This window comes from Ornithorhynchus anatinus, chromosome 17 (genome assembly GCF_004115215.2).
Source record: "Ornithorhynchus anatinus isolate Pmale09 chromosome 17, mOrnAna1.pri.v4, whole genome shotgun sequence".
Classification (NCBI taxonomy): domain Eukaryota; kingdom Metazoa; phylum Chordata; class Mammalia; order Monotremata; family Ornithorhynchidae; genus Ornithorhynchus; species Ornithorhynchus anatinus.
Window position 1 is genome coordinate 64,098 of NC_041744.1, and position 11,680 is coordinate 75,777.

Genomic DNA, 11,680 nt, shown 5'->3' on the forward strand with positions numbered 1-11,680 from the left:
GAGCTCTTCAATGATTTGCTCCAACTCTTATTTTGCCTCTGCCAGTGACGACGGTATCCGTTGCAGAGCTGAGATGGGAGGAGTCGGTCCAAATGAGCTGGATCGTCCTGTGAGTAGGAGAAACTATCAGTCAATTGGCATGGTGGGCAAGGCTGTCCCGAATCCTCAAAATCCCAGGACAGCGTTAAAGGAAGGAAACTGAAACCAGACGGGGAGGACGGTCAGACCAGGAAGTAGCAGCAGGTTCTGTAGGGAAAATTAAGTAACTGCATGAGTTGGAAAGGGTCCACCTCAGAAAACCCCAAGCCAGGCAATCACGGGCTGACTCATGAATGGCAGGGCTGAAAAGCAAAGAACGAGAGCTATCAGCCCATTGCAGCCTCTCTCCCCATTCTCGGAGAAGCATTTAAATAATTCAGCCCGCCAAGTGCACGGAGGATAATGTGTAAGGAAAAATCCAGCTGGACATGCCGAGTAAATTCATCATTTCTGGGAGAAGGTAAGGCTTGTTAGTCCCAAATCAGGATAAACTGGGGTCCTGAAGACCACCCCCAAAAGTACCTAGTGGCTCCTGAGCTTCATGCTCATTCAGGTTCTCTCCAGCCAGAAGTGCCCTGACCCCGATCCAAGTCTGAGGAGGTGGTAGATTCTCCCGAAATCTTACCTGACATACTGGATTGGACCGGCTCCACCGCGATTGGCATGTAGGGTCCTCCAGAGAGATGATCCAGTACATTGGGAGGAAGGGCCTGGCATGATTCAGCTTTAGCATCGAGCTCTTAAATAATTTGCTCCAAGTCTTCTTGAGCCACCCCCCGGTGATGACGGTCTCTGTTGAGAAGCTATGGCGCGAGAAGCTGGTCCAAGTGAGCTGGAACGTCCTGCGCATTGAAGAAACCATGAATCACTTGGCATGTGCGGGTAAGGCTATTCCAAATCCGCAAGGACCAAGGGCAGTGTGAAAGGACGGAAGCGGGAAAACCACTGGAGAAGAATCTCAAGGCAGCAGATATCATTAGGTTACTTAAGGATAAACGGGTAGCTTTGCAAGAGATGGAAAGGGACTTCTGAGAAATACTCGGGCCAGGCTGACTTGTGGATGGCAAGGCTGAAAGGCAAAGTCTCAGACCCATCAGTCTAGGGGAGTCTCTGAAACCAATCCGACCTACTTTCAGACTCATCGAATTCAGCCCGCCAATTGCACCGAGGAAGATGTGAAGGGAAAAATCCACACCCATCCTAAGAGTAGGACTCCACACTCTTGGACTTGGTGAGGCTTGGGGCTCCCCACCAGAAACAGCCCGGGGTCCCGATGTCTAACCCAAAAGTATCCAATGATTCCTGAGCTCCACGGTAGCCCAGGTGCTCTCCAGCCAGAGGCGCCCTGATCCCAGTCCAAGCCTGTGGAGGCGGCATATTCCTTCGGAATTATCCTTACCTGATGGAGCCTGGCCCGACTCGTTTGTTGTGTCAAGGTTCCCAGAGACATATTCCAATGCATCGGAAGGGACGGCCTGTAAAGATTCATCTTTAGCTCTGAGCTCTTCAATGATTCGCTCCACCTCCTCTAGTGCCTCTCTTGTAGATGGTGGTCTCCGTTGCAGATCGGGGGCGGGGGAAGCCGGGCCAAGTGAGGTGGAAGGCCCTGCGAATTGAACCAAATGTGAATCAGATGGCATATACCGGCAAGGCTGTTTCGAATCCACAATCTCAAAGGACACTGAGAAAGAAAGTGAGGGAACGGAGGGGACAGTCAGGGTAGCTGGTAGCAGCAGGCTTCATAAGGTAAACAAGGAACTCTGTAAGAGATGGAGAGGGGGTATCTCAGAAATACCCGGGGGCCCTTTTCCTTGCAACATACCTGGAAAATCAAAGGCATTGTCCACATGGTCACCGTGGCAGTATGCATAGGAGAGTTTGGAATGGGACACACGCTGGCCCCTCTGAAACTGCCGAAGCACTTACCTGTGCTTGAACTGTCTTCCTCAGCAAGGGACTGTGCAAACCGGTTAACATACTCCAGCAGATCCTGAGTCTCCCAGAGCGGTTCCGGGTATGGGGAAACTACTGATTCAATCTCGTCTCCGCCTAGCCGCCTTCGCTTTGCGTCTCTATGCAAGCCAGTCTCAGTTGTCTGCCTCTTGCTGCCGCTCGTCTCGAAGCAGGAAAACAAGCTTACCAAGGAGGACGGTTCTGTGACGGAAAGAGAGAGAAAGCAGTGAATGATAGAGCTGCTTTCCAGAGCTGAGAAGTCCTCGGAGATCCCGGAAATCAGAAGGAGCACCACCGTTCCGACGTCCTGCTTAGAAAGGAAATTCCTGACCGAATCCAACTACTCTAGCCCCCTTTTTTTTTCCAGGATCGTCTACACCGCCTTCCGTGGGACCCCGAGAAACCTATCCCCTGACCCCTGCTGCGCTCGCAGTTTCCCCAGCCCGCCTAACCCATGCTACTTCACTGCTCCCTCTCATACGGTAATCTTCCCCTCGGCCCAATGGGTCTGACTCCTTCGGGCCTGAAAGTCCTACCTGGAAATGTTTGAAACATCGCTTCCTCTTCCTCCTCGCTCCTTTGCAATTCCTCCAGGTCCAAGAGGATGGACTTCAAGTCCTAAATTTCCTGGAATGGCTGTGAGCGCTTACGAATTGATCAGCATTCATAGCCATCCTGCAGCCAACATCCGCTAGGCTCTCTAGGCCTGTTCTTGACCTGCGCGGGGCGGGAGAGAATGGCCTTTTCCGAGCAGGAACCTACGGGAGGAAAACAAGGAGCAGTTAGTAGAGATACATTCGAAAATGAAGGGAAAGCCAGGCCACACATGCCTACCCTCGACAAATGCCCCGCGGTTGCCTTAGTTCAGAGGCTCAGCAGCCTTGGAAGATTCACTCCCCACCCTCCCGTTGGGGAATTACCCCTGCCAGATCCTGGACGAATTTCCTAGTCCCATATCCGGCCCTGTCATCCCCCGCAGTCCCTACTGCGTTACCTACCTGGTCTGGGTCCGTCACTGAAGCCCTCATCGACTGGACACGCTTCGGCAGCTGGTTGCTCCGTCGAAGGAATCCACCAAATGGGATGCTGAGGCCTCGCGGCCCTATTTATAGAGTTAGAGAGAACGCGAGAAAGCGGGGCGAGGGCCCGTGGGCAGTTCTCCCTTGCCCTTGTTAACACTCGAACGAGGTTTATTCACTCCCAGATGATCAATCAATTAGTCATCGTTTCCTTATGCATTAAAGGACTGCATTTTCAAAGGGGGCTTATTTTCTTATTTCCTTTCTTTCTTTAGCACTTTCCCTCGTTATCTCTTGCTTTCTTTTATTTTCCTCCCCTATTTGTATTACAGTTTGTTTTCGCTTCATAATGCGTGTCCCAGTTCAACGAAAATGACACCTGCTTTTTCTTCCCCTCCATCAAGTGATTATTTCTTAATTCTGACTTTGACCCTGGATTACAGTTGGCGTTCTTGGTTTGGTAGGTCTTTTCCTACTTAGGGAGACTGGACCGCTGTGAGGGAGAGGCTGGCCTCTGCCTCCTGGGCATGGCAGTCCGCGTTCCCCTCTCATTCAAATGCACCTAATGTTCCTAAGATCTACTCACGGCCTCCATCATCATCACCAATCGTATTTATTGAGCGCTTATTCTATGCGTAGGACTGTACTAGACATAAAGTAGTAGACATATCAACAAAGTTGATAGACACGTTCTTGCCGACAATGAAATCATAGTCAGGAGGGAAAATACATTTGATTTGGTTATTTTTTTCTGTTAAGAGCTTACAAAGGACTGGGTTCCGTTCTAAGCTTTGGGGTAGATAAAGCTGATTACGCTGGAGATAGTCCATTTGCCACGTGGGGCTCACAATCCTAATACCTATTTTACAGATGAGGTGACAGAGGCACAGAGAATTTAAACCACTTGTGCAAGGTCAAAAACCCGACTTGCGCTGGAAGAGGAATTAGATCCCACGTCCTCTGACTTACAGGCCCGTGTCCTTCTTTTCTCTGTTTTTTGTTTATTTAAATACTTGTTGCCGGCTTGGAATCCGTAGACCACCAATTTTCATTCTCTCCTTGCTTACACGGTTATGAAATCTTGATTCCTAAAACGGGACCCCAAAATGTAGAGTGATTTTCCATGGAAAATGATTTTATTGTATCTCCCACAGCAATTAATATTGTGGCTAGGAAGGAGAACTCAATGGACCGTATAAATGCAACACCTACTTCGTTGTTGTTAGTGTCAGAGCCCCGAGTCAACGCTTTCTCTGCGTTTTCAAGCAAAAGTCCCAGAGGGCTAGAGTGATTCTTCCTTTGAAAATCAATTTACTTAACTCCTCCAGCGATTAGTACTGTGTCTGACATATAGTCATCTGTCGAGTGCTGATTACGAATGCTGAGGTATTGAGTGCTTACTCTGTCCCGAGCAGTTCTCAAGGTGCTTGGATTCAGTCCATTAGAGGGAATCGATAGGAACCTTGCCTTATTTTCACACCATCTCCTGCTTTCCAGATATGAGCTCTCTTGACCAGGCACCTTTAGACTGCATTGCCAGAGTGTGATTCCAGTTATGGAAGGAGTCGCTAGAGCCAGGATGTCCACCTTACTGGGGCTGGAGCTAGAGGGACCTTAGCTGGGCCTTTTGGAGAGTCATGAAAATCTCCTCTTACTGTTCCATAGCAGACACCTAACTCCAGAAAAATTACTGTGCTGGATATCCTTTTGGGGCAATCCAATCTTTCTGAATGGGTACGAGGTCCACAACCATCCTGTGACTACCTTCGGACAGGAGGAAGGTCAACGGGCAATCGACAGAAACCCAGAGCCAACTGTGTGCCAAGCATGGGACCAAGTGAATGTGAAAGTACAGCAGGGTAAGTAGTAAGTGTTGAACATGTGTCACGAGTGTTATTGTGTGCCTTCGGGATCTTTAAATTCATACAGTCCCCGACTTTCCGGATATGAGCTCTTCAGACAAGGCAACTTCTGTGAAAGTGTTGCCAGAATGTGATTCCTGCTGGATATGGAGTTGTAAGGGCCAGGATATATACAGCACTGAAGCCTGAAGCGAACTGGAATCAAGCTTGCTCTTCCAGGGCCCCATGAAACTGCCCTCATACTGGGACGATATTAGGAGGCTGATGTAGTAGTGGAGGCAGGAAGGAAGACATATTCTTGGAATAGCGTAGTGGTAGAGTTTCTGGAGAGGAAAGGGCAGATTTTAACAATATCATGAGGTTTGATTTCCAGACTCTGGTGAGAAAAATGAATATGTGGTCTGAATGAAGCAAGTAAGCTGAGGCCTTTGCCAAAGTTACGGGGTTGTGAGGCTGGGAGGATGGTGGGATGGTCTCCCGTGGGCGCTAAATGTGTGTGGAACCCTGTGCTCAAGCGAACACTGTATCTTCTCTCTACTCTCTGCATTGTTTTGTTTCCCATTTCCATATTTCCCAGAATTTCTGTGGACCCGTGTAGCCGGAGGAAGGTTGCCAACTAGTCATTTGGTAGGAAAACCTACAGAGATGCATTTGGGAGAGACAGAAACAGAGCGATATAGAGAGACTAATCGGTGATAGACAGAGATCAATAAATAGAGAGCACACAGGGAAAGAGAGCAAGAGGATAGAGATGGAGAGAGGAAAGAGGGAGGCAGAGAGAGAGAGAGTGAGAGTTATGTCAAAGAAAGTGCAAAGAGTGATCGATTCTAAACTACAGGAACGGTCTAAAGGATCCTTCCGGTGCTGTAGACCGAGAGTTACAGAACTTCACCTTCGTTGTCGGTAGGAGACACATGGGATTATAGAAGAAAAGGGTAATTACAAGAATGGTCGGAGTCTTCAACAAAACCTGAGGCAAGGAAGATTGTAGGAGATGGTAGGACGATCACCACAACAATGTGGCTAAGGTTTCCTTTGGTAGCAGGATTTCTGTGGTAGAACACTAAGAAATAGCCAAATGGCTTGAGCCAGAGAAACTGGTTACTGCGTACAGAGCCATTTTGGGAGAGATAATTTGTGGGTGGGGCTTGCGGAAGAAATGGAAGGCTTGAGCGTGCACGAGTCACGAAGAATTGGATGATAGTGGGGTTGGGGGGGGGGCGTTGTGAAAATGGGGGTTTTCAGAGGAGGGAAAGAAGCCCGAAAGGCTGAGAGAGTGCAATCTGGAAGGAATGGGATATATTAGGAAAGGCCCAAGCGAATAATTTCGAAGAAGTCGTATACATGGAGTAACCAATTTGTTATTGTCTTTCCTTTCTTTTTTCCTTCCTTCTTTCTTTCTTTCTTTCTTTCTTTCTTTCTTTCTTTCTTTCTTTCTTTCTTTCTTTCTTTCTTTCTTTCTTTCTTTCTTTCTTTCTTTCTTTCTCTGTCTGTCTTTCTTCCTTCCTTTCTTTTTCTGTGTCTTTCTGTCTTTCTTTCTGTCTGTCTTTCTGTCTGTCTTTCTTCCTGTCTTTCTTCCTGTCTTTCTCTTATACCTTCTACCTTATTCCTTTTCTTCCTTCCTTTCTTTCCAAGCCAGTTCTAACTCAAGTCACACTTTGCAAGACAGCTCACCCTGAGCAGACTGGGAAATATTTCACCAAAACGACATGTGGGGCAGGTTCAGGATTTTGGCGTTCAGGGCCAACAAAAAGTGGTGCTCTTTCATGATTATGATGAGAATTCTAGAAAGCCCTGTCGGGCCTACACTCCCCCGCTCCCCGCCGATGGATAGACAGTTCCATAGAGACCGCCGGGTGGGGCTGCCGGGGGGACCGAGCGCCTTTGCTTGCTCCATCATTTCGGGCCTACAGGGGCAGTGCGCGGGATCTTTGCTTCCCACGGCTCCGCCTCAGCATGCGCGGGTGGCCTCGGTACCTCGGCCCGTCGCTTTTGCGCACGTCCAGCGCCTCGAGCCCTTGGGCAGTGGCGGCCTTTCCATGACCCCAGCATGGTCCTGCTCGAGTTGGTGTGGGCGAAGGCCTTCTGGGGTTCCGCTCTGTCTTTCTTCCCATAAACTAGAACGGCTTGGACTCTCTACCCAACATTGGACTCCCGGGCTCCTCCGCCTCTCTGACTAGACATGCTGCCAGGGTCGCAGCGGCCGTTCCCCAGGGGAGACTACCTATCCAGGGCGCGCGGGCAGGGCCCTGCATTCGGCCATGTGGAAACAGAAGGAGAAAGCTCAGGAGCAGTAGTAATAACCCGGAGCCCTGCGCGGCCCCTGCTCCCCGCTTGTCTCGGCTGGGAGACGCTGCATGACCGACTCTGTGCACGACTTCACAGTGGAACCGGAGCTGTCTAGGTGAGCAGCAGATAGACAGTTGGAGTCCCTCCAGGCCACAGGCTTTATAACCTCGTCGGGGCCTTGTGGCCTCAGCAAGGGAGAGCGACATCCGTTGTCTCCCACCCCCAACCCCGCCGAGGAGAGGTTCGATGTCGTACAGTTAGGGGTATGGAGTCGGGGTTCTAGGGCGTAAAACACCTCCCCGGGCATGAGCCTGCTCCCTCTGCGGTGAGCTAGCAGGATAACTTGTGTGGGATCGGGAATACCCAAGATGATGGCCTCGAAATCCGGCTCCATAAGCCTCTCTGCAAGGAGAGGATTTTCATTCGTTCATTCGTTCATTCAATAGTATTTATTGAGCGCTTACTACGTACAGAGCACTGTACTACGCGCTTGGAATGTACAAATCGGCAACGGATAGAGACAGTCCCTGCCCTTTGACGGGCTTACAGTCTAATCGGGGGAGACAGGCAGACAAGAACAATGGCAATAAAGAGAGTCAAGGGGAAGAACATCTCATGAAAACAATGGCAAATAAATAGAATCAGGGTGATGTACATCTCATTAAACAAAATAAATAGGGTGATGAAGATATATACAGTTGAGCGGACGAATACAGTGCTGAGGGGTTGGGACGGGAGAGGGGGAGGAGGGGAGGGAAAGTGGGGAGAAGAGGGTTTAGCTGCGGAGAGGTGGCGGGGGTAGAGGGAGCAGAGGGAAAAAAGGGGGGAGCTCAGTCTGGGAAGGCCTCTTGGAAGAGGTGAGCTTTAAGTAGGGATTTGAAGAGGGGAAGAGAATTAGATTGTCAGAGGTGAGGAAGAAGGACATTCCAGGACCGCGGGAGGACGTGGCCCAGGGGTCGACGGCTTGATAGGCGAGACCGATTGACAGTGAGGAGGTGGGCGCCAGAGGAGCGGAGCGTGCGCGGTGGCCAGTAGAAAGAGAGAAGGGAGGAGAGGTAGGAAGGGGGAAGGTGATGTAGAGCCTTGAAGCCTAGAGTGAAGAGATTTTGTTTTGAGCGGAGGTTGATAGGCAACCACTGGAGGTGTTTAAGAAGGGGAGTGACATGCCCAGATCGTTTCTGCAGGAAGATGAGCCGGGCAGCGGAATGAAGAATAGACTGGAGCGGGGCGAGAGAGGAGGAAGGGAGATCAGAGAGAAGGCTGACACAGTAGTCTAGCCGGGATATTACGAGAACCTGTAGCAGTAAGGTAGCCGTTTAGGTGGAGAGGAAAGGGCAGGTTTTGGCGATTATATAAAGGTGAGACCGGCAGGTCTTGGTAACGGATGGGATGTGTGGGGTGAAAGAGAGAGGAGAGTCAAAGATGATACCGAGGTTGCGTGCCTGAGAGACGGGAAGGATGGTGGTACCCTTCACGGTGATAGAAAGTCTGGGAGAGGACCGGGTTTGGGATGGAAGATGAGGAGCTCAGTATTTTCCTGTATTTGTTCCCCAGTTGGCCCTAGAGTGAAGGAAGTCCTGGTTCTCGCTCCTCTTTTGCAGGCTGTTGAAACTAATCTTGCCAATTTTAAAGTTAAATTTGTCTCCAAGAAATCATCTTTCACCGTCGCTAATGTAATGTAATGTAATATCTCCATTACATCAATGGGAGGCAGCACTGCCTAGTGGATAGAACACGGACTTGAGCGTCAGAAGGTCATGTGTTCTAATCCCAGCTCTTTGGAAACCCAAGAATTGGGTTTTGGTGGTGGTGTTTTTTTTTTGAAACTCCAGGAAACATGGAATTTTCAAATGAAATAGCCTGGAAATTCTAAGTGCTCCATAAGAAAATAGCTGTCGCTTAGGCATAGGTCTGCCCATACAATAGGTGCTCAGTAAGTGTGTTTTTTATACATTTACTAAGAGCTTACTGTGCGTCAAACACGATTTTAAGCGCTGGCATCGGTAAAAAATGATTACGTCCGACACAGTCCCTGTTCTGCATGCGGCTCATGGTCTGAGAAGAAAGGAGATGAGGTATTCTCCCTTTTACCATTGAGGAAACTGGGGCACAGAGGAAGATAGGTGAGTTGTCCAAAGTCACACAGCAAGTAACTGGCAGAGTTGGGATTAGAACCCGGGTTCTCTGACTCCTAGGCCCAGGTTATCTCCTTTCAACTGTGCTGTTTCTTCATGGATTTCGTAACCATGATAAGCAGTGATGATAACTCCGTATTAATTTTGAGCATGACTTCACTGAGAGTTCTATTGGCTGTTACTTCTTCAAGGGATATCTTTTCCCAGAAACGTGGATATTTCCTGACACCTCCCTCTGGGCTGTTATCGCTGACTTGGCAGAGTGACTAGGACCGGTAAGGCTTTAAAATTCCCCTGTCAGTCAATTGGGCAGTTATTTCACATGCCAGATTTACAGGTGCAAAATGCAATTTTCCTGAATGGGATGAAAAGCTCCTCCTTTGGAAATGATGTCCTCTATTACTTTTGATCATATAGGAAAGCAGCATAGCCAGGTGAAAGTAAATAAGAAGACCTAGGTTTCCATCCTGGCTCTGCTACTTGTCCCAGATGTGTCCTCGGGCAAATTACTTAACGTGTCTCAGATACCTCTTCTGTAAAATGCAGATTAAATCTTACTCCTTCCTACTTAGCACTGTTTTAAGCACTGAGGTGGATCCAAGTTAATCAGGTAGGACAGAGTGTCTGTCCGAATTGAATCTGAGCAACTCGGAAGCACTTATTAAATGTTATTTTCATTATTTTATGATTACTATCATTTTCATTATTCTAATCATAGGAGTCCAACTAGGGTTAATGGACTTGAGTGTGAGCACCGCGGGTACAAATGCAGGGAAGCTTCTTGTCCTAGAGCAAAAACACCGTGGGACTGGCCAAGGAGTAAATGAGCAGTGAACATTCACTAATGGAGAGGGCTCACACGTCTAGTATGCAAGACACAGGTCATCCTCCCTGCCCTACAGGGCAGAGCAGAGATTTTCTGCCCTTCTGTCTCACCATGATAATAATAATAATGTTGGTATTTCTTAAGTGCTTACTATGTGCAGAGCACTGTTCTAAGCGCTGGGGTAGATACAGGGTCATCAGGTTGTCCCACGTGAGGCTCACAGTCTTCATCCCCATTTTACAGATGAGATAACTGAGGCACAGAGAAGTTAAGTGACTTGCCCACAGTCATACAGCTGACAGTGGCAGAGCCAGGATTCGAACCCATCACCTCTGACTCCCAAGCCCGTGTTCTTTCCACTGAGCCACGCTGCTTCCCCATGGTGACCCGACTGTATAGTAGAAGGACAACAGAAGGACCAGGCACTTTCTCTCCCCATAATAAGTTTACTTTTAAAATTCCGGAATCAAGTTCCGTGCGCTATTCTGAAGTGGACCTGATGCCAACATCACCGAATATCGCTAGAGTTGTTAATAAACAAGTGTAGGCACGAAGGCTAACTCCATTCCTCTGACGATGTGATAACAATGGTGGGTACAGATCTGGATGGAGGACCACCTCTTTCACTTACCCCTCTGGCTCCCTGGGTCGGGTGGAAGTGGAAACCTTTCTGATCTCTTCATTGACACTTTTCAATACAGCAATAGCCATCTCGGTACAAGGGAATGATTGGCTGGGGTAATGAAAATGATGAGGCTAAAAAGTAATGATAACCATTAACTTTTACTAATAAGAGTACAATGATCATTAGTGATAATAATAATAATGATAATGATCATGGTACTTGTTAAGGGCTCACTATGTGAAAAGCACTGTTCCAAGCGCTGGGGGATACAAGGTGATCAGGTTGTCCCACGTGGGGTTCCCAATCAATCCCCATTTTACAGATTAGGTAAATGAGGCACAGAGAAGTTAAGTGACTTGCCCAAAGTCACACAGCTGACAAGCGGTGGAGGCGGGATTAGAACCCATGACCTCTAACTCCCAAGGCCGGGCTTTTTCCACTGAGCCACGCTGCTTCTCTGGGATGATGGTGGTGACTATTTTTGAACCGCCAAGCCCTGCCCAATCTATTTGCACTTAGTCCAGAATCCGGAGGACTTATGCCCATATTGTGATCCTGAGGGGAAAAGGTCTCTAACATTCAGAGGTACTCAGAGTGTGAAGGAGGATTGAAAGTAACATCCTGAATATTTGTAGAGTGATATATAGAGGATAGTACTGCTGACATGGGGCCCGCACAACAGTTTGGCGTCTGGGGTGTTGCCCCTCACTTGGAAGGAAATTTTCTCCTGTCTTTTCCACAGTCGGTTTTTGAGCCGATGTAGGTAGGAGGTAGCCCCAAGGATACTTGCAGATGCAAAGCAATACAGAACACTACGAATTCATAGTTTTCACCCGAAGAATGACTTTGAGTTTCATACCTGATATAATGTCGTCAGTGCCCTGGCATTCATCCCCCTCGAAGTATTTTGATGCACTTTTCATCCTGTCCCC

At 48.6% G+C, this 11,680-nt stretch overlaps 1 protein-coding gene across 1 annotated transcript; it reads right to left on the reverse strand.

The window, feature by feature from the left end:
• Positions 1–1,373: 1,373 nt before the first annotated feature.
• Positions 1,374–10,834, reverse strand: LOC120638939. Its single transcript, XM_039914528.1, has 6 exons — positions 10,790–10,834; positions 4,949–5,196; positions 2,991–3,094; positions 2,710–2,750; positions 2,529–2,610; positions 1,374–2,193 (listed from the first exon to the last, which is right to left on the reverse strand). The coding sequence occupies exons 1-6, from the start codon at positions 10,832–10,834 to the stop codon at positions 1,754–1,756; spliced, it is 960 nt and encodes a 319-aa protein (XP_039770462.1). The 3' UTR covers positions 1,374–1,753.
• Positions 10,835–11,680: the final 846 nt, after the last annotated feature.